Source organism: Phyllobates terribilis, unplaced genomic scaffold, assembly GCF_046119375.1.
Source record: "Phyllobates terribilis strain yellow unplaced genomic scaffold, ASM4611937v1 Scaffold_11__3_contigs__length_659146591, whole genome shotgun sequence".
NCBI lineage: Eukaryota > Metazoa > Chordata > Amphibia > Anura > Dendrobatidae > Phyllobates > Phyllobates terribilis.
In genome coordinates this window covers 255,163,378-255,185,433 of record NW_027362771.1, presented here as the reverse complement: position 1 = coordinate 255,185,433, position 22,056 = coordinate 255,163,378, and the positions used below count along the sequence as shown (strand labels likewise).

Sequence of the window (22,056 nt, the reverse complement as noted above, 5' to 3'; positions counted from 1 at the left end):
TTAATGATAGGTTAAAGAGATGGGTTAGGGCTGGGATAAGTGTAGTGGTGAGGTTGGGGAGGAGGTGGGAAGGGATGGAGTCAAGTGCACAAGTGGTGAGGTGTGATTTGGTGAGAAGATGAGTAAGTTCTTCAGTGATGGTGGGGAGGAAGGTTATGGGGGACAAGAATTGGTCTGTTATATGGAGGGGTTGTGCTGGTGGAGCATTAAAGACTTGCCTTGATTTTTTTTTCTTTTAAATGTACAGCAAAGTCGGAGGAAGGTGTTAAAAGTGTTGAAATAATTGTTTGGGGCTGTGGGATATGGAGGATATGAGGTTTGAAAGTCAAAGTTGCTTGTTTAAATGTGGTGAAGTCATCTAGTGAGTGCTTTTTCTTCCAGCACCGCTCCACACCCTTGGACATTTGTCGAAGCTCTTTAGTGAGGTTGTTGTGCCAGGATTGTCTAGTGACTCTATGCTCTCTATCATGCATGAGAGGAATGACTGAATCAATAGCTGATGTCAGTGTGGCATTGTAGAAAACAGAGTCTGTGTCGTGGAGTGAAGATCTGGAGGACAGCAGTAGAATAGAGTCAGAGTGTGAATGTCTAGGTGTGCGGGGTTTTTCTGCGAGGATGTGCTAGTTGCTTGACATGGGGGGCAGGCAAAGAGGATAGAGATGAAAAATCTATGAAAAAACACAGTAAATGCAGTATAAATACTTTGATAATCTAAAATGTTATACAGCAGTAGAGTTAAATTGGCCACAGACATTATATACAATATGCCGCCTTTCAAGTTACTGATGAAAATACTAATGTTTATTTAACAGTTTGCAGGTGAACTGTTTGGAAATGCTCATTTTGGACAATTTCTAGTTAAAGGGAACCTGTGTTATGCATTCTGAACTGGCAGCATAATACCTTAAGCTGGCCACACTAGATGGCTGTTGGCCAAACAATACTTCGGCTGATCGTTCGACCAACAGCCATCTCAGCCGACTCTCCTATATACACAAGCTCGTTTGACCGACAGTTCCTGTGATCTCTTATGAGAAAGCCGCCGAATGACATGTCAGCTTTTTTCAGGGAGAACAATGCAATCAGCAGTTCGGAATTGGACATGCGCAATCGAAATTGCTCCCAATGGCGCCCCCATACTCATTAGGCCTTCGGTGGAACCTGTCAATATCATCAGGTTCAGTCGACTTAAGCCTATGTGTATGGGGGCCTTTAGAACAGGTGATCCTGTTTAGCTTTATATGTAGGCTAAATATTTTCCCACAAACCTAACTAGTGTTTTATTGCTTCTTCCAAACCAAACTGATTATTGGGTTTTCAGTCCAGGGGCCAGTCCTAATCATTGATGTACAGCCTTTCTTGTATAAGTGTGCATTACAGAGATAGATCTCAATCATGGATTAAGACCGCCCTCTTGACTTCCAAGCCTAGAATGAGCACAATGCATAAAATATAAGCTATACGGAATTTTTTTCCACAAACCTATATATAATTTTGCTCAGTTTCATCAACTTTTTGAAGCCGACAAGTTTTAATATATGTGCTTGGTTTTCTATAAATTTGTCTAATCATTTCTAATGTTTTGTACTTGCCATACTTAGAAAGGCACCCTCAGATTCCTCAATATTTGTTCCCATAATATCAATCAGATACTTACTCAGCCTCTTCAAAAAGATTATCAATGTTTTTCAATGGCTGTGTAGCTGGATTCTGGGAAATAATGGTTTGAATTTCCTCCAATTTTTCCTGAACTTTACTGATGGTTTTCTGGTATGGTCCAATAACGCCAGTAATTTTCATATCATTGGCACGGTTTAAAAGTTTGTTTGTCCTGTTGGAGAGCTCGTGGATGATGACATCCCAGAGGGCAAAGCATTTGTGACAGGGAACACAATTTGGGAAAATGCCTGAGTAACCACGAGCACATTTATCGCAACGCACTCCTTCTACTCCTTCATTACAAACGCAGTTTCCAGTGGATCGGTCACACTGTGGCATCTGTATACCTCTGGAGTCACAGTCACAAGCTGCAAAAACAAACCCAACAATTCACAATGTAAACTTATCCTAAAAAAAAAAATATTGCATTATGTTTTGACATAAAGGCTGATCTGATAAAATAAGTAAGATTTATACTTCTCGGCCTTTCATTCAATAGAAATACATCAGAATATTTATTATTTCTTGTAGTTTATTTTGTGAGATATTTAAAAACATAATGGACATCATGTACAAAACCACTGCAAATCTGTTTAATAACCTCAAAAAGAGGTGTCAGGCATGTACATTTAGGAAATATTCACATTCTATTTAAAAAGGACAGTTTTCAGAAACCATGGACACTAAATGTCCCATACATACATTTTTTTTAAATTGTAAAAAAAATGTGTTTTTTTCACTGATAAATATGTTGAAAATGTATGGCTGTCAGTGGCTGACAATTATTCTCTGCATGCATGCATAATTACATTTAATAACTCCATTTAGGTTTTTTATTTCAGAAAAATGACAATTTATACATGTGTCTCAAACTCTTGTGGCAGCAAATGAATAAGTATAATGTGAATTTAGAAGCAAAAGACATCTGCAATAAATATATCTACTTTGCAGATACAGAAAGAGGTTGTCCGGGGAAGGTAAAACTATGCCCAGAGGATTGGATGTGTAAAAAATAAACTCATTAATACGCACATACTGGCACCCATTTGGATTCAGCACCAGCAGTTTATTCCATGGTCTACACTCATGCAGGAAAAAGAGATGTCACTTTAGTGAAAAAAAACAAACATCTGTGCTCACATCACCTGACCGCTGCAGCCAATCATAGGCCGCAGTAGTCTAGTGACTGGTTAAATGGTGGCATCTCCTCTTTCTGTGTTGGCACAGACCACGGAGCGGCCTGGGCTGGATCCAGGTGGGTGCCAGTATGTGAGTATTCAGGAGTTTGTTATTTATTTTTTTTTTACAAATCCGGTCTCCTGGCAAGCCTCTAATGACCAGACAAACCCTTTAAACACTATGTAATGTAATGAAAAGAAAGTATATTGTACAAAGTAAGGATTTCTTTAAATGAAAGGAAGCAAGTAACATGTAAATTTAGGCTTATCTCTTTGGAGTAAAAAAGGCTCAGTGTTTTTCTCTCCCGACATTAGATGGACCTGCCGAAATTGGCAACAATTAGGTCCAATGTGCATAGGGGCCTTTAGGCTCTGTTCACATGATGTTTCCTTCAGAGGTATAAGTCGGAAGTATTCCCGAAGATATATTTCAGACTGAAGTATTGGCATACAATATGTCTAATCAATTTTTCAGTTAATCGATCAGTATAGGAAAAAGTCACAGATTATGCTTCCCTACAGTACACAATAGGATGTCTACATAGCAGCCTAGCATATCAGACACGAGGCATACTCTGGGTGTATGGGGGCTTACAGATACTTTTGCTATATATGTTCAGCAGTGGCTAAGAGTGCATTTACACTGGCCTGAACACTCATTTCCCGAATATCAGCCAGTCTAAACAAGCTTCCACTCACCTGTAGAACAAGCAAAACCACAATATTATATATACAGAACGATCATGTTAATGGCCATTCTGTGCGCATTGAAGTGTGGTCAATGTGTCTAAACAGGATTCTAAAATTACACCTAGCCAATCAGCGATCAGTTTATGGAAGCGGCTGGACAGTATTAATGCACCTTTAGTTTTCTCTCTATTTCACGGCATATGCCAAAAGCAGGTTATTGGTTAAATGGATACACATGTTTGCTCTCAACTTGGGTCATTAAACTTTTTTTTAATATGACCTTCGAATAAAGGTCTTACAAGAAGTGATGTGCTTTCTGAGATCCGTTTACACAATGGGTGCACAAACTTTTCAGGACCGAGGGCCACAATGTCATATTGAATCACTTCCTAGGGCCGCAGTAAAACTTAAGTGGGTATTGCTTTTTGAGAGGTTTATGGAATAGCAAAAGTATATGTCATAAATGTCTAAGAGATGCATGTTCCACTATCAGCACGCCCCATGATATATATCTGGAGAATGGGGGTTCTCTGCTCTCCCAATCAGTACTCTAGAAAGTAGGAGACCCTGCACACCTGTATCTCTCTCCAGTGAAGACTGTGGGTGTTGTAGTAGCTGGCTGCATTTCACAATTCCCATGAACTAGAATGGCGAGCGCTGCATGCATAGGCAGCCACCACTCTAGCATTCCAGAAAGACATATGGGAGTTAAAGGTCCAGGAACCCTAGTGTCTAGATCTATGGGGGACCCAGATATGGTTACAAAGTGCTTTATTCATGCTTGACTACCCCAGCTCCCAGATTGGGGGCTGCACAAAATGGCATGGTGGGTCGCATTTGGCCCCCGTACTGCAGGTTGTGAACTCCTGGTTTATACTGACTGACTGGTGGCACGAGACAATGGCCTATTGGTATACTTTCATTGATCGGCAGTCATTTAGTCTGCCTTTGTAAACAGGCAGACCACAGTGAACCATGCACGCTGACCGCTCTTTATTAAAAAGCACAGTGGACGCAGGCTGTCAAAGTTCTCGGCAATGTGAGTCCTATTTACACAGATCGATGCACCACCGAGAACGATGATCTTTTACATTGCATAAAAGATCATTTCACCCAATGAACGAGCGTTAAGGCTCATGCACATGGTCTTGTTTTCGGTCAGAGTGCATTCCAACAAAACATCGGATCGCACTGGGACAAATGTTATTCTATGGGGCCATGCACATGTCCAATATTTTCCCTTGGACCGAGCTGGACCAAGGAAAAAATGGCAGCATGAACGAGTATAATTCAATATTCATATCGCACTCGTCTATGCAAGTCAATGAGTCTGTGGAAACCATATGACTGCACTGGGACGACATCTGAGTGCAGTCTGATTTCCACAAACTGACAGAATGGAGATTGAGAATTTTTTCCTCCATCTTCTCCTCGTCCGAGAGAATCCGATCACAATACGCTCACAATCTGATCAGAGTGGGATTTGCATAATCGACCAGATTCTCTCGGATAAGGGAATATACGTTCATGTGACCCCAGCTTTATGCTCATTCATTGGGTGATAGGATGTTTACACGCAAGATAATCATGAAACGAGTGTTCTTGAAATACTCGTCCACAATTATCTTGCAGTGTAAATGCTCCTTTACTATGTACAACATTATTATTATTATTATTTATTATTATGGCGCCATTTATTCCATGGCGCTTTACATGTGAAAAAGGGGTATAATACAAGAACAATTACAATAATCTTGAACACAATGTGACAGCGACTGGTACAGGAGGAGCGAGGACCCTGCCCGCGAGGGCTCACAAACTACAAGGGATGGGTGAGGATACATTATATGGGTGAGGATTAATTATATGCAAATATTATGGACAGTGGAGTTAATTATTTTGGCCCCACAGGTTCAACAAATAATCATTTTTTGTGTTCCCATCAAAACCCCAAAGATCTGTGCACAACGCCCCCAAGTGATTACTGATTAGGATCTCCTGCTGGGCCTTTCAAAGCAGCTAATTCCTCCAGTGCAGAACAAAGATCTATCCAGCAAAAGTCACTTAAACTCTTTTTACATAGAGATGAAAACTGGAGGGACACACCAAATACAAGGACCATTAGGAATCTCAATGAAAGGAATGACAAACTAAAATTCGACATAAGTGATCTTTTGATCTTCAGAAGACCCTAGAGTTATGTTCTGCTATTTATCTCAATTAGACATCTGTTTGATAAATGTCAGAAAAAGCACTTTTATTGCGAGAAAAACAAATGTGATTTTTTTTTAATAAATGGGAATATTATATATTTTAATAGGACATTGTAATTAAAGTTTTCTCTTTAGTGTCTATTGAGTACTGAACTATATTAAAGAAGTTGCCCACCTTTGGTGACAATTTTTGAGCTAAAAATATTTTTTGCTATTGGGTTTCATTAAAAATGTTGCATCGTTTAGGTTTTACAAGCTCTTTGATTCCCTGCACAATCACCTTTGAGCGGCTTGAGGTCATAAATCGGCTAAGAGGAGCTCAGAGAAAGAGATAAAGGGCTACAAACTCTCCTATCCAACCATCAGAACAAGCTCACTAATGGAATCTCAGTTAACCCATTGTGCAAGCAGTAATACACTGCCGCACAGAGGCTATAGAAGGCATCGATGCAAAATTTTTCATGAAACCCAATAGGAAAAATCATGTTTAGCCAAAAATGTTCCCAATTAGAAAGGACATTAACTACAGGGTGGGCCATTTATATGGATACACCCAAATTAAATGGGAATGGTTGGTGATATCAACTTCCTGTTTGTGGCACATTAGTATATGGAGGGGAAAAACTTTTCCAGATGGGTGGGGACCATGGCGGCCATTTTGAAGTTGGCCATTTTGGATCCAACTTTATTTTTTTCAATGGGAAGAGAGTCATGTGACACATCAAACTTATTGAGAATTTCATAAGAAAAACAATGGTGTGCTTGGTTTTAATGTAACTTTATTCTTTCATGAGTTATTTACAAGTTTATGACCACTTATATAATGTGTTCAAAGTGCTGCCCATTGTGTTGGATTGTCAATGCAACCCTCTTCTCCCACTCTTGACACACTGATAGCAACACCGCAGGAGAAATGCTAGCACAGGCTTCCAGTATCCGTTGTTTCAGATGCTGTGAAGATACGAGATGTGCAGCATAGACAATTGTCTTCAGATGACCCCAAAGATAAAAGTCTAAGGGGGTCAGATCGGGAGACCTTGGTGGCCATTCAACTGGCCCACAACAACCAATCCACTTTCCAGGAAATTGTTCATGTCGGAATGCTCAGACCTCACACCCATCTTGTTGGAAAAACTCAGGGAACGTGCCATCTTCAGTGCGTAAAGAGGGCAACACATCATCATGTAGCAATTTCAGATATCCAGTGGCACTGAGGTTTCCATTGATGAAGAATGGCCCCACTATCTTTGTACCCCATATACCACATCATACCATCAAGATACGAGATGTGCAGCATCTGAAACAACGGATACTGGAAGCCTGTGCTAGCATTTCTTCTGCGGTGTTGCTATCAGTGTGTCAAGAGTGGGAGAAGAGGGTTGCATTGACAATCCAACACAATGGGCAGCACTTTGAACACATTTTATAAGTGGTCATAAACTTGTAAATAACTCATGAAAGAATAAAGTCACGTTAAAACCAAGGATAACATTGTTTTTCTTATGAAATTCTCAATAAGTTTGATGTGTCACATGACCCTCTTCCCATTGAAAAAAATAAAGTTGGATCCAAAATAGCCGACTTCAAAATGGCCGCCATGGTCACCACCCATCTGGAAAAGTTTTCCCCCTCCCATATACTAATGTGCCACAAACAAGAAGTTGATATCACCAACCATTCCCATTTTATTTTGGTGTATCCATATAAATGGCCCACCCTGTATATTAATACTAATGTACTAATGGAGCAAATTGTATACTCAAGTACAAAAGAATATTAAAAAGTAAAAAACTGGAACATGTCCGACTGCAAAGAATACTATCCTTTCTTACTCATCCATTATTAAACAAACAGCTTTAAAGTAATTTTTTTTCATTAAACTAAACCAAGCATGAAAACGTTATCGCTGGCATTGGAGCTAGGAACAAGTCATCTTTGTAATGCTCAGTAAATTAATTTAGGAAGCCATGTTGAAATTTAGCTTCTACTTTTTTTTTTGTCAGAGCAGAAACAGAAATAAATGTAACATAGAGAACATTCAATAGTGAAGCATCCACTCTTCATACAACGGATACTGTGATTATCACCAGATTCTTGGACCTTTTTTAAACCAACGTTACATCCTAAAGAAACTATTCTTCTGAAATTGTTTCACTATTTTTTATCATGTCGTCAATGTACCCACCCACACGTCTCTTACTAAAATAAAGTGGCCCTATTTGTAAGTGAACAGTTAGGACATTGTTCAGATTTGGCATGCCTTTATTTCTGTTCTCTACAAAGCATTATCTATTCAGCAATGTGTAGGCTATAAACAATACACAATGACTCCAATTATCAGCACCGACTAAATCACTATAATTAACGAACAACCCGATGATTATTATACGTTCACATCAGTGCCAAACATGAGAAAGCATACTCCAAGAATTGGATCAAATAGATGGACAGATTAAAAAACTAATCAACTGAGTGACATTTACTTCCTGTTAAAAAACACATCACTCATGACTTGTTTTAAAACACTGTGCACTTAGATGCATTTCTATGGAAGGGATTAAGGATTTGTTTAGTTAGTGATTTTAGGAGAGACTTCTGCAGCTCGGGGTAAAGGGCGCAAACTTACAGGCTAATGAGCGGTTTCAGCTAAATAATGCAGCTTTGCATAAAGAAAATTCAGTTGTTTTCTGTTCTTCTGGTTAATCCTTAATGACAATGACTTACTCCCCAGCTAAATAACAATGTGATAAAAGTCTTTGATCTTATATCGTGATTCCGATTCCCAAGATCTGTGCGTTGGGCATGAACTCTTACTACATGTCTACACAGCCCTACAACAGATTGTGATGATGGACTTGTCTGCTAGGACAAAGTTCATTGCGCTCCTTAGAACTGGCAGACTTCCACTATATATGATTGTATAACCTTAAGTTTTTACCTGAAAACGTTCGACATTTAGCAGCCAGGTAACACAACAAGACCTAAGAAGGTAATGTTAAAGGGAATCTGTCCCTAAGTTTTTGCTAACCCATTTGAGAGCAGGCCAAGAGAGACCTTGATTCCAGTGATGTGCCACTTGCTAAGCTGCTTGCTGCAGTTTTATCTTCTGTAGATCTAACAGATCTCCAAATGCTGATCTCTGTATAACCCCGATCACACCACTGATTGGCAACTTTCTGTGTACACTGTGCATAGGCAAAAAGCTGCCAATAAGTGGTGGGAGTGGGGTTATACAGAGTTTATGAATATGAATGACTACATGGTAGCAGGTTTACTAGTCCTCTAGTGATAAAATCACTGATTTATCAGCAAGAGATTATCTAAACTACGGCAATCAGCCCAGTAAGTGACACGTCGCTGGAATCAGGGTCTGTGTTATGCTGCTCTCAGAATAGGCAGCAAAAACCTGATGACAAATTCCCTTTAACTTCAGCAGACAGACAATTAGCTGCAGTGGTCACGCTACACGGTTTATGTGGGGGACATAGTGCTGAGATTAGACAATCAATGTCGGTCAGGGAATTAAATATAGAATTGTTTCTTTATTGGACACTGGGGCTATTAATAGGAGATTGTTCAGTAGTGGACATCTGTTTTAACAGGCATTTTTTTAAAAAATTTCAGAAAATACAAAAATACATCAAATTGCGTTTACAGCTTTTATTCAGAACTATGCATTTCCATGGTAACAGTCAACAAACAAGCTTCCTTCTAACTGTAGAAAGCAGAGTACAGATGAAGTCTAAAGCCCCCGTCTCACATAGCGAGATCGCTAGCGAGATCGCTGCTGTGTCACGGTTTTGGTGACGCAACAGTGACCTCACCAGCGATGTCGCTATGTGTGACACTTTGCAGCGATCAGGCCCCTGCTGTGAGGTCGCTGATCGCTGCAAAGTGTCCTGGACCATTTTTTGGTCGTTGCCCTCCCGCTGGTCAGCACACATCGCTGTGTGTGACCAGCTGGACCAGCGATCAGGCTGGTAACCATGATAAACATCGGGTTACTAGGGGCGCACTTAGTAACCCGCTGTTTATCATGGTTACGAGCCTGCTAAAGTGAGCGGTAACCTCCTGCTCACTGTAACAGAGTGTAACCATGATAAAGAACGGGTTACTAGGTGCGCGTGTGCCCCTAGTAACCCGAAGTTTATCATGGTTACGAGCCTGCTAAAGTGAGCGGTAACCTCCTGCTCACTGTAACAGAGTGTAACCATGATAAAGAACGGGTTACTAGGTGCGCGTGTGCCCCTAGTAACCCGATGTTTACCATGGTTACCAGCCTGCTCCTGATTCAGCAGGCTGGCAACCAGGAGCAGGACATCGTGGAAAGATTCTTTCCACGATGTCGCTGCTCCCCTGATCGTTGGTGAGCCTGCCTGTTTGACAGCTCACCAGCGACCACATAGCGACGCAGCAACGATCCCTGACAGGTCGTATCCCTGTCGGGAACGTTGCAGCGTCGCTAAGTGTGACGGGGCCTTAAGTGTTGGATCCCACTATACAGGGTCTGTTTGTTTTTCGTTACAATCAAAACATTCAGATCTGTATCTCTAAAACACAAAATAGTCGTGAGTAATGACTATTTGCAGAGTTTCCTTCTTTTTCATTTTAGATATATTGGAGAAATATTTAGTTGCTTGTAGTTGATATTTTTTGCACTTCACAATTATAGCAAAAAGTTGATTTTTTTTTTTTTCTTACCTTGGCACTCAATATCGGGATCACCCCAGAATAGTTCCTGGCATTCACTGCAGTTTCTGCCACCAAAACCAGCCATGCAATGACACTGCCCAGTAAACTGTGAAGGAAGCCATAAATCTGAGATTTACACACCTCTAGTATATACTATGTGATGATTGTGTTTGTAAAGTGCCGCGGAAAATGATGGCGCTATATGAATAAGAATAAATAAATATGTACTGTATATCCAAAAAATAATCAAGCACTTACCTGATTGCAAGATGACCCCAGAGAGCGGCCAGGATCGCAGCCACAGGACTCGCACCCATTGCCACTAGCAAGATTCCAGGTATTTGGTGCACAATGGTCACAGCTCTGTCCAATCACATTGCTCAAACAAGGGCACTGGCCTGTGGCTATATCACAGTGGCAACTGACGTCTCCCTGGCAGTAATCCTGATTAGTACCCAGGTAATTACAGACACACTCTAAAAAGAAAACAAATGGTGTAAAAGTTATCGGAAAAGATGCCACGCATATCACAAGTGTAGTAGTATTCCTAATTAAAGTATAGGTGTTTTCTATAGTTTTTCTTAGGTTTCGATTTTTTTTCACCCCATACAATAGTGTAACAGACTTTACTGCTCTGCACATCAAGGTGCATGGCATTGTGACAGATAGAACTACAAGGCCGGACTGAAGAAGCCCAACGCTAAACGAAGCATTAGACCACGTTCACATGTTCAGTATCTTACATCCGTATTTATAAGCCAAAATCAGGAGTGGAACAATCAGAGGAAAAGCATAATAGAAACAAGTCACCACTTCTGTATTCATTACTGGCTTACAAATGCTGATGTGAAATACTGACCAAATATTGAACGTGAAAACATGGCCTTAGCGGAAATATTGTGATAAATAAATCTCCTACAAGTAACTTGTGTCTTGCTGGAAGACAGAAGGAGCAGGAAATTGGAGTAATACCACGATGCAAAGAAATGCAAATAGAAAACAGACAACTTTTCTACAGGAAATCCAGGAGGGCAGAAAAATATTTGAAATATTGTGGAGTAAAGCTTGGTATGAAAATCACACCATACCTAGCATGCAGCATACTGGCAGAAGTTCCAAGACCCAAACAATGTACCAAAAGTGTGAAAAAACACCACACACACAAAAACTGTTATTGTGTAAATATTTTAAAAAATTAGAAGATGACCTTAACTTTTTTTTTCTCGCGTTAATATTATATTGCCGTCACACCCCCCCCCCTTGCTGTGTAAAAAGACAAATTTGTAAACTTGCAAATATACAGATATGAACAAACTGGTGCATGTCTCAGGGAAATAACAGTAAAGCAAAGTCTCACTTTTACAGTCTTGTTGGAAAGCATTTCCATAGTAGCCCAGTTGGCACTGTTGGCAGTTCTCGCCCTCTGTGTGATGGAGACACTTCAGACATACTCCTGTGCGTTTGTCACAAGCAAGCGGATCTGACATATCGATGTTATTGTTGCAGTTGCATGGCTGACATATTCCTCCAATCTCTTCTGGATTTCCAAAATATCCCGAGGCACATTCATCACACCTAATGCCTAAATGGGGACACAGAACCAGCGTTTATATCTAAATACCTCTTAATAGTAGGTTTTCAGGGCAGCACCTTTGTTGGTTAGGTACTGGACAATAACAATTCAGAATAGGGATGTCTTTGGATCCCCTGGTAAAGAATGAACTAAGCTAATGGGAATATAACCTTGGGGATGTCAAAGGCAGAAGGGAGAATTTGTGACCCGAGGACGAGCATCAATGAGACTTTAAATCAACCTAAAGGCGCATTCAGACGTCCGTGTAAATCAGTCCGAGATCGGACCGCAGTGCACAGATTGTTATGCTGAAGGTTGAGAAAGCCGCAGCCAGACTCCTAGAAACACATGAAGCTGTCACACTCATGTAAGGAGATGGACATATTGGCCACATCCAGCCTTGAAGAACAAGGGTGAAGTTATGCTGTGTAATGTGAATAATGTTATGACTTAATGAAGTTTGTATGTGTAATAATTTGCATTGTTAGTGATGAAGTTGTATTCTGCCCAGCAACAGATAGTTGACAGTGACAGTTGAAGTTAATGTTTGGGACTAGCCCAGAGTGGAAGGGGCTAAGCTGAAGGGACAAGAGACAGTTCCTGTCAGGAAGTCAGAAAAGGCCTAGAGTGTGCAGAGAAAGGACTTAACGTCTAGTGTGAGGATTGCCGCATTTCTTGGGTGTCCCTAGCAGTGAGAGTAGACAGGGAGAAAAGAGATAGCCTTGTCCGGAGCAGAAACGAGGAAGAGTGACTGAGAGACATAGTGATTTACCGGAGATGGGTCCTGAGAGAGGACGCCTAACAGTACGGCCTAGATTTTATAATTCCTAAAGCTAATGGGCCAAGACAGGACGGAGCAAGCGAGATGAAGAGAGTGCCCAGGCAGGAATTCCAGAGCGTCAGTAGAAGAGAAGATAAGTATCGGCCATACTGGCACTATGGAGGAAAAGGACGCGGAACAGCTGGTTGAGAAAAAGACTCTAGCTAGTCGAACAGTAGTATTGAGCTGGTTGTGATATAGTAGTGAGGAATAGTGAAGACAAGAACAAGTAAAGAGAGAGAAGAAAAAGGATCAAATTTGTGTGAGGAAGATGTTGCACATTATCAGGGAAACAGTTGAGAAGATATGCACCCACTATCTACTGTATACAACCCTCCCCAAGTTAACGTTCAGTAAAAAGTTTATTTTGAGCTGGTGGTCTCCCTCATTGAACAGTCAAACATCTGGTCCTGGCCAACCCAAATCATTGGTTAAATGCAGCCTGCAAGGGCGTTCTGCTCCCACAGCACAAGTCCACGTACCCAGCCAGGACCTCCACCATCATGTAACGTGCCAGGGCATAAGATACTAGTACCTCACCTGCGGCTACCGCCCCGCACCACGTTACACTCAGATCAGGAGACACGTGATCAATCTGTACATTGCAGTCTGATCTCGGACTGATTTACACTGATGTCTGAATGCGGCCTAAGAAAAAGCTGTGAAGAGATGAGGATCATTATGGAGAAATAAATATTAGAGGCTAATTAACCCGAGATTGGATTTATCATACTTTACAACAAGCTTTTATGTTGTGATTGAAATGGGACATTGAATTAAAGATATTGCTGTTTGTGGAAATGGTAGATGATTTAAGTGAAGGAGTTAATTGAAAGTTAAAATCTCCCAATTAGTTTTTCAGTGATAAACTGGTGATATTGGCGCTGAGACTGAGTCTTACATGGTGTAATGAATTACCTGTGTAGCCTTTGTTACAAGAACATATGACATACTCAGATGAAGGATCTTTGTAACATCCACTGGCAAACTGCCGTCCACTGCCAGGTCCATCAGGGCATGGGCAAGGCCGGCAATGGTCACCGGAGCCTAACCTGGGATCACCATAATAGCCAGCTAGACACCTACAAATTAGTATATAAAACAGTAAAGTTATGTTTTTTGGTAAGCATTCTGAATACTGCTAATATAATTAGTTATGTTACTTTCCAGCAGGACAGATCTCAAATCTATTCACAGTCAGTCCAAGTCACACCCAGGACAGCCGCAATGTGGGCATATTTCTAAGAGAGGATACCAGCGATCAAATCTTCCGTACTCCCATATATATCAGGACAGTTCATAGAACTTACATTTGTGGCAAATTATGCATTGAATTTCACTTCAGATATTGAAAGGAGCTTTCTAGCATATATAAAAATATACTTAAAGAATAAATAAAATGTGAAGGGTATGTGATAAATTCTCCCACCAGTCCTGCGCCGCTACTCTTGTAGTCCTCCACCCATGAATCACCTGTCTTGCAGTGATGTGCAACAGTGCATGTGACCACTGCAGTCAACCATAATACATGCATATAATCAAAGCCATTGATTGGATGCAGTTGCCATGATTGCATAGTTGGCACATCGACACTGCAGGACACGTAGAAGGCCAGCAAGGACCACCTGAGCTGTGGGGGACTGGCATGTAAATATTATATATATATTTTCCCTGCTTTGTGTACCTGTTTTTGTATCACAGAAAGCCTCTTCAGCGTATCCATACCAGCCTCTCAGATGGAGAAAGGTACCAGCTGTGTCACCAAGATGCACATCTACATTTACGTCCCATTTGCTTGATAAAATAACAGTCGCAAAATTAAAAATATATAGCTTAAAAAACAAAAAGATATACCTTTCACAGCTGTAGCCTTCAGTATGATTTCTGCAGCTAGTGCACTCTCCAGTGAGCGGGTTGCATTCATCAGCATGTCCATTACATTGGCATTGCTGACAGTTGGGGAATCCCCAGTAACCAGGCAAACATCTATCACACTGACGTCCGAAGGCACCAGGAAAACATGGGCACTGACCGGTCTCCTTATGGCAAAAAGCTTCATAAGATCCTTTCAGGTTACATTCACAAGCTGAAAAAATATAAGTAAACTAAGGGAGTGTCTAAAACAAAGGTTACATGGGGTAAATAATGGTAGACAATTGTCTGAAGATACTCCCAGCAGTTTCCACAGACAATCTACTGTGCATGATGGGATACTGATTATTAATTGAAAACAGAAACAAGGATTGGGTAGTTAGTATTTCAACATGGCTGATCCTTTATGCCCAGGGCTTCCCTCCCTTTCCCTATTAAATAAACAGAAACTCAGCTACCTTTTGTTTTTGGTCAAGTTGGAATAACCCTATTGTTTTTTCTAGTCTAATAATACTGGAGAAGTAAACCAAGGTAATAATACATTGCAATACATACGTTTACATCCACTGGGTGCAAATCCATAAGTTCCTGCAGCACACTTATCGCAGTTTCTGCCAACAACATTTGGACGGCACTGGCATTGTCCTCCATTTGGGTCACATAAAGCACTCAAGGAGCCTTGTGGGTCACAATGGCATTCTGAATAAAATGAATATAGTAAAATTGTAAATGTCATCGGTTACTCCATACTAAAACTTCTGCCAATAAAATTGAAACCTCCTCTTTCTCTATGTCCTGATGTTGCCTCACTTCTGCAAGTTATATCCACTCAAATACAGTTCTGGTTTTAGATACTTATCTTCACAAATGTTTCTAGAGTATTGTAAAATTACTTTCTCACAATATTATATGTTTATTTCATTCCATAAATAGTTTTAGTAAAGAAGTTGTATCATCTTGTTAAATGGGTAAAATTGCAAAGTGGTTATTAAAACTAGCAACTTTGCAATTTATTCCTTATTATAAATCCTATTCGTTCTCAAGAACAGAGATTTTTCATTTTGTAGATTACTGCTCATTGCCTAGGTTACCAGCCAACTCTGCAGTGTATCAAAAGGAGGCCAGTTTCCTAGACAAGGAACACAAGCTTGCAAGCTCTTTGTTTTAGAACTTGCAAAATCTGACGTCAAGCTGCTTCAGTTCTCCTGCACTTCTTCCATGCTACAGAGGCAAAGCTGCCACTGCTTCCAGAGCGCAGTTTGGGCTAGCAGAACAACTATGCCACTAGTCCGAGCTGTCAATCATTAAAAGCACACTGCCCTAGTACATACTGTATCTTCACATATGCTAGTGTATATCATTTGAGGTCTCGACACCTTTGACTGCATGATTTAGAAGAGCATGTAAAGCTGTTGTTACCACCTTAAAATTAGAAACCTCATGAGAACCCAGTAGGACCTTTTTATAAGTCAACAAGGTCCATCAGTTTGGATCCATAATAGGACTACATTAGCTTTTGGATGGCAGATGACTTATCATACCATGGGAGTAGTAATTCTGCTGCTATCAAAGTGCTACACACAACTGTGCAAAGAAAATAAATGGCCATAAAGAGATACAGAGTCTGTATAAGACGCATGTAATGACATACCCAAGGCGCCTTCATGTAGGACTGCGGAGATACTGAAGAGGAAGTCTTTGCAGATGTCTGTCAATGGAGTTTTCACGACACTCTGGCTATTTTCTGCACATCTGTATCTCTGGAACGTCTGCCAGGTGTTGCTGGGATCTTCTCCTGAGCCTCCCATGCTGAATAAGTCAAGAGACTTGACATGAGGCAGCAAAACAATCTGTGGAGATTAATTTTTACAGAAATCAAGATTTTTGTATATTATGGCATTACACATTACACAAACATTCTCAAACTAAATTTAAGTCTAAAACCACTAAATGACAATAAATTATAGGGTGCAGCACTCAAACTTAGATGGCTTTATTGCTGCTCTGCAATCTAATGTACTCAAAGCAAGCTGAATCATGGACAAGGCTGGAAATATCACACAAGCAATAATATTCTGTAAGGGAAGCCAGAACCATCCTACTTAAAGGGGTTGTCCAGTCAATGAAGCAAAGTCTGCAGTCACTCTATATGACTGCAGAATCGTGACAGTGTGCAATGTGCACACTGTAAGGATTCTCTTGTATGCCCGGTGTGAGGGGGGATAACGAGACCACATGTATGATATTTACATACTTGTTGTCAAAAGCTGAATAGTCTCATCCGGCTTCTAGAAGAAAGTTGAGAGAACCCAGATAAGACTAGTTGGCAAATGACCACAAGTATGCAAATCACATACATGAGGTCAACTGACTGCCCACTCACATGGGGCATAAAGGGGAATTGTGATAGTGTCAGAATTCAGCAACTTGCAAACACAAAGAGTGACTGTAGACTTTGTTTCTCAGACCAGAAAACCCTGTTAAAATGCGTAGCACCAATTGTAGCTCATATGCAATATCAATGATTAAACTCGAACCTATGAAAGCAGTTTATCACATTTTTTAAAGAAGAAACAGTAAGAGAATCTATCAGAACAATTTTGTAAAGTAAAGCCATGGCTGTAATGGCGCTGTAATACTGATTTAATTGATACCTTTTGTGAAGAAATCCACTTTGTGGTTCTTCTTTAATCACCATTTGAAGTTTTCTGCTACTTAGATTTTGGTGCACAGGGCTGGACTGTGCACGGGGTCTTCTCCTCCCTGTCTGTGATTACCTGGTCCCTCCGCCTGCCTTAGGTCTGTGAATGACAGGTCACTGCTTTATCAGTGACCAGCTTCCTGTGCTTAAAATCTCCCGCAATCGCCATCATTGCCGTGGGCGGCTTATTCCCAGATTGCGTTCTCAGGTCAATTATTTTATTTATTTTTTTTTTTTTTTTTAGAGACGATTGCACATGTATTGCTCATGACAATGACGGTGCAAGATTTCAAGCACAGGAGGCAGGTCATTGAAAAGCAGTGACCAGCCATTCAAAGACCGGAGGGGCCGGGTAATCACGGACAGGGAAGAGAAGATCAAGTGTACAGTCCGGCCCCTGTTCACCGAAATCTAATTACAGAAGAACAACAAAGCAGAATTCTTCAGGTTCTCTTTAATATAGAAAATATCTAATTATTCATAAAAACAGGCACTCACAGAGTCAATTAATGTGTATGGATTCTCCACATTAGAGTTAACCGAATACCGAGGCAGGTCCAGTCGTATTGTGTAATTCAGGCCTTTTTCAAAACATATGGGACGAGGGAGGACAATGTACCTGGAATTATATATCAAAGCACGTTTTCTCAAATATCTGGTCTGGGTGAATTCATGCAGAAAGTTTATATAGATTGCAAGAATATACTTTACGGTTAATGCATGTCATATCTTTGGGACTTCCACACAGGCCACGTACACAAGTTCAGTATTTTACATCAGTAGACTGGAGTGAGTGAAAAATACAGAAGTTGTGCACTGGTTTCTTTATTTAGACTTTTCCTCATGTTTTAGGATTGTTCCACTCCTTATTTTGGCTTACAAATACTGATAGAAAATACTGATCAAATACTGAAGGTGGGAATGTGGCCTTATCCCGAGAATGAAGCAGTAATAGTATCATGCAGAGACTCCTTCATTGTTTTTTCCCTGCACAGCTAGTTTGCCATGGGACATTTCATCGGGAACAAACAGCGAAGAGGATGCAATGCTTCACTAGGCCGATACCCCTTCATTCATAGGATAGGTGACACCACCATCAGTAATAAAGTGATGGCATTCCCTTACAATATGCCATCACTTTATCAGATGGGAAACTCTTTTACTGTGGCAACCAATTATCATTTGTCCACACTCTTGTTGTTTGCTCTTATTTTCATTCAGTTTAGCTAAATACTAAATGGTTAGATTACTATATGTGACTACATGCATGTAACATAATTGGAAAAAAATGTGAGGGAGAGTCAAATGTAATAATACTTATAGCAAGTCCATAATATATACAATTTCCCTAAATTTTCTACAAATTAATCTAAAATCTCTTCTGCTTGCTGTCTCCTCTCCTGTGATATGAAAGTAGTGACTGTAAACCCTATCAGTAGATTGCAGCTCTGGCTATGCTGCTGAAAGTAAAGGACAATCACAATAACACTGTCAGGTATGTGATACTTTCAGCACCAAATTTTTACTCACCGAGATCCTGGAGGCAATGCCACATTCTGGTTGTCATCACTGGGTACAGTGTTACCACATCTGCTGCTTGTAGCTATTCTTCCCGGACGTATAACTGTAATCACTGCTTCTTCCCATTGTTCAGGAAGCTATTACACAAAAAAAACAGCAAAACAGATTAGAGTGCGGACAGATTATTAAAAATCTGGAATAACATATCTGATTGTCTGCCAAAGACTAAAGTTATTCATGCACATTAAATAAAAGACTAAACTTATCCATACACATTAAATAACTGTTGGGTGTATATTAGTTTGTTCCTCCAGAACCATCTTTCACCATACACAAGCACGTTGATCACCTGATGAAAATGCTTGTTCACTGGGTGATCAGATTATGCTTGGATTATCAGTTTTTGCTAGTATAATAATCATTGATATGTGGCAGTATGTCTCCCCATGCAAACTAGAGCGGTGCTTCTGAGAGCCAGGTATTGTATGGGGACAGAACGTACGTATTAACAATCATTCTCGTGTCATCATTGTTCGTTGACCTGTGTAAATAGGCGCCGAACGACTTGTGCATTGGCAAGCTGAAATCTGCTGTGCCCTCTATACAGGAAGACAAAACCTTCTAAACCCATGCTAAATCATGGAAGGAACGGGCTTTAAAGGGAAGCTACAACCCCTGGCAAAAATTATGGAATCACCGGGCTCGGAGGATGTTCATTCAGTTGTTTAATGTTGTTGAAAAAAAGCAGATCACAGACATGGCACAAAACTAAAGTCATTTCAAATGGCAACTTTAGGGCTTTAAGAAACACTAAAAGAAATCAAGATTAAAAATGTGGTACTCAGTAAGGGTCATTTTTTTCCAGACCAAGCAGAGGGAAAAAATTATGGAATCACTCAATTCTGAGGAAAACATTATGGAATCACCCTGTAAATTTTCATTTCCAAAACGAACACCTGCATCAAATTAGATCTGCTTGTTAGTCTGCTTCTAAAATGGAGTGATCACACCGTGGAGAGCTGTTGCACCAAGTGGACTGACATGAATCATGGCTCCAACACGAGAGATGTCAATTGAAACAAAGGAGAGGATTATCAAACCCTTAAAAGAAGGTAAATCATCACGCAATTTTGCAAAAGATGTTGGTTGCTCACAGTCAGCTGTGTCTAAAATCTGGACCAAATACAAACAACATGGTAAGGTTGTTAAAGGCAAACATACTGGTAGACCAAGGAAGACATCAAAGCGTCAAGACCGGAAACTTAAAGCAATAGTTCTCCAAAACAGGAAATGCACAACAAAACGAGGAAAGAATGGGACGAAAATGGAGTCAATGTCTGTGACCGAACTGTAAGAAACCGCCTAAAGGAAATGGGATTTACATACAGAAAAGCTAAACATAAGCCATCATTAACACCTAGACAGAAAAAAACAAGGTTACAATGGGCTAAGGAAAAACAATCGAGGACTGTTGATGACTGGATGAAAGTCATATTCAGTGATGAATCGCGAATCTGCATTGGGCAAGGTGATGATGCTGGAACTTTTGTTTGGTGCCGTTCCAATGAGATTTATAAAGATGACTGCATGAAGAGAACATGCAAATTTCCACAGTCATCGATGGGGCTGCATGCCAGGTAAAGGCACTGTGGAGATGGCTGTCATTAAATCTTAAATAAATACCCAAGTTTACATTGATATTTTGGGCAGTTTTCTTATCCCATCAATTGAAAGGATGTTTGAGGATGATGACATCATTTTTCAAGATGATAATGCATCCTGCCATAGAGCAAAAACTGTGAAAACATTCCTTGAAAGAAGACACATAAGGTCAATGTCATGGCCTGCAAATAGTCCAGATCTCAATCCAATTGAAAATCTTTGGTGGAAGTTGAAGAAAATGGTCCATGACAAGGCTCCAACCTGCAAAGCTGATCTGGCAACCGCAATCAGAGAAAGTTGGAGCCAGATTGATGAAGAGTACTGTTTGGCACTCATTAAGTCCATGCCTCAGAGACTGCAAGCTGTTATTAAAGCCAGAGGTGGTGCAACAAAATACTAGTGATGTATTGGAGTGTTCTTTTGTGTGTTTGTTTTTCATGATTCCATATTTTTTTCCTCAGAATTGAGAGTTTCCATAATTTTTTCCCTCTGCTTGGTCTGAAAAAAATTACCCTTACCAAGTACCACATTTTTAATCTTGATTTCTTTTAGTGTTTCTTAAAGCCCTAAAGTTGCCATTTGAAATGACTTTAGTTTTGTGCCATGTCTGTGAGCTGCTTTTTTTCAACAACATTAAAACAACTGAATGAACATCCTCCGAGTCCGGTGATTCCATAATTTTTGCCAGGGGTTGTACAATCAGAAAATGACCTTTTCTTTCAATCATGTTTTTCTTTGTTACGTTTTTTTGAGGCAAAATTTTTTTTCCCCATAAGGCAATCTATGTTAAAAAAAAAAATAGAAATTTTGCAGTTTTCACGCTGGTCACTTTTTTTTTAGACTCATACTTCCTGTTGATTTAGGAAACAATACATGGATATTAGCCACAATGAACAGACAATGACCCTATATTTTGTATAAAAGTGTCTAATGAGGTAACTATGAAGGGAGGAGCAGGGCAAGCATTGACATCGTGTATTGGATTGGTGGATCCTGTGTGACCAGTGGTGTATAGAGGTGTTATTGGCATTCTAGTCCTGCCTCTGATGAGAAGGACAAGTCTAAAAAAGTCCGAGTGGACACTGCAAATTTGCAAGATTGCACATTTATTTTTCAATAAAGATCAGGCTATGTAAAGAAAAAAAAAAACATTGCCAATTTTATTTTTAAAAATACAAAGTTGACTTAAGCTATAGGTCATTTTCTGATGATATCTTCCCTTTAGGTTGACCATTATACTGTATTTCTTGTTAAATTGAATGACTAATTTCTACATTTAGTGTTCCTTTAATACAGGGTTACAACTACTCACCTGTGGCTCATAACGAATTAGAAGATCATACTCCATAGAGGTTGGGATATTATTGATATGAAATTCCAAGTATGCTCCTTCTGGAACGTTGGCAAATCCTGGTCCTGTCCAGGAAGGTGTGCGATCTTGAGGGAGCAGCCTCTCCACAGCTCTCACACCCTGT

General features: G+C 40.2%; 1 protein-coding gene across 2 annotated transcripts in view; it reads right to left on the bottom strand.

Annotated features, from left to right (window-relative positions):
- Positions 1 to 22,056, bottom strand: part of LAMB1 (laminin subunit beta 1) — a 70,399-nt gene that overhangs the window by 16,544 nt on the left and 31,799 nt on the right. For both annotated transcript variants that reach the window (XM_073652178.1, XM_073652179.1), the window contains 11 exons: positions 21,894 to 22,052; positions 18,929 to 19,056; positions 17,897 to 18,017; positions 16,349 to 16,547; positions 15,253 to 15,396; positions 14,680 to 14,911; positions 13,744 to 13,907; positions 11,790 to 12,014; positions 10,691 to 10,908; positions 10,442 to 10,538; positions 1,658 to 2,027 (listed from right to left, as the gene is read on the bottom strand). In XM_073652178.1, the coding sequence (XP_073508279.1) occupies positions 1,658 to 2,027; positions 10,442 to 10,538; positions 10,691 to 10,908; positions 11,790 to 12,014; positions 13,744 to 13,907; positions 14,680 to 14,911; positions 15,253 to 15,396; positions 16,349 to 16,547; positions 17,897 to 18,017; positions 18,929 to 19,056; positions 21,894 to 22,052 (2,057 nt within the window). The remainder of the gene's footprint in view (positions 1 to 1,657; positions 2,028 to 10,441; positions 10,539 to 10,690; positions 10,909 to 11,789; positions 12,015 to 13,743; positions 13,908 to 14,679; positions 14,912 to 15,252; positions 15,397 to 16,348; positions 16,548 to 17,896; positions 18,018 to 18,928; positions 19,057 to 21,893; positions 22,053 to 22,056) is intronic.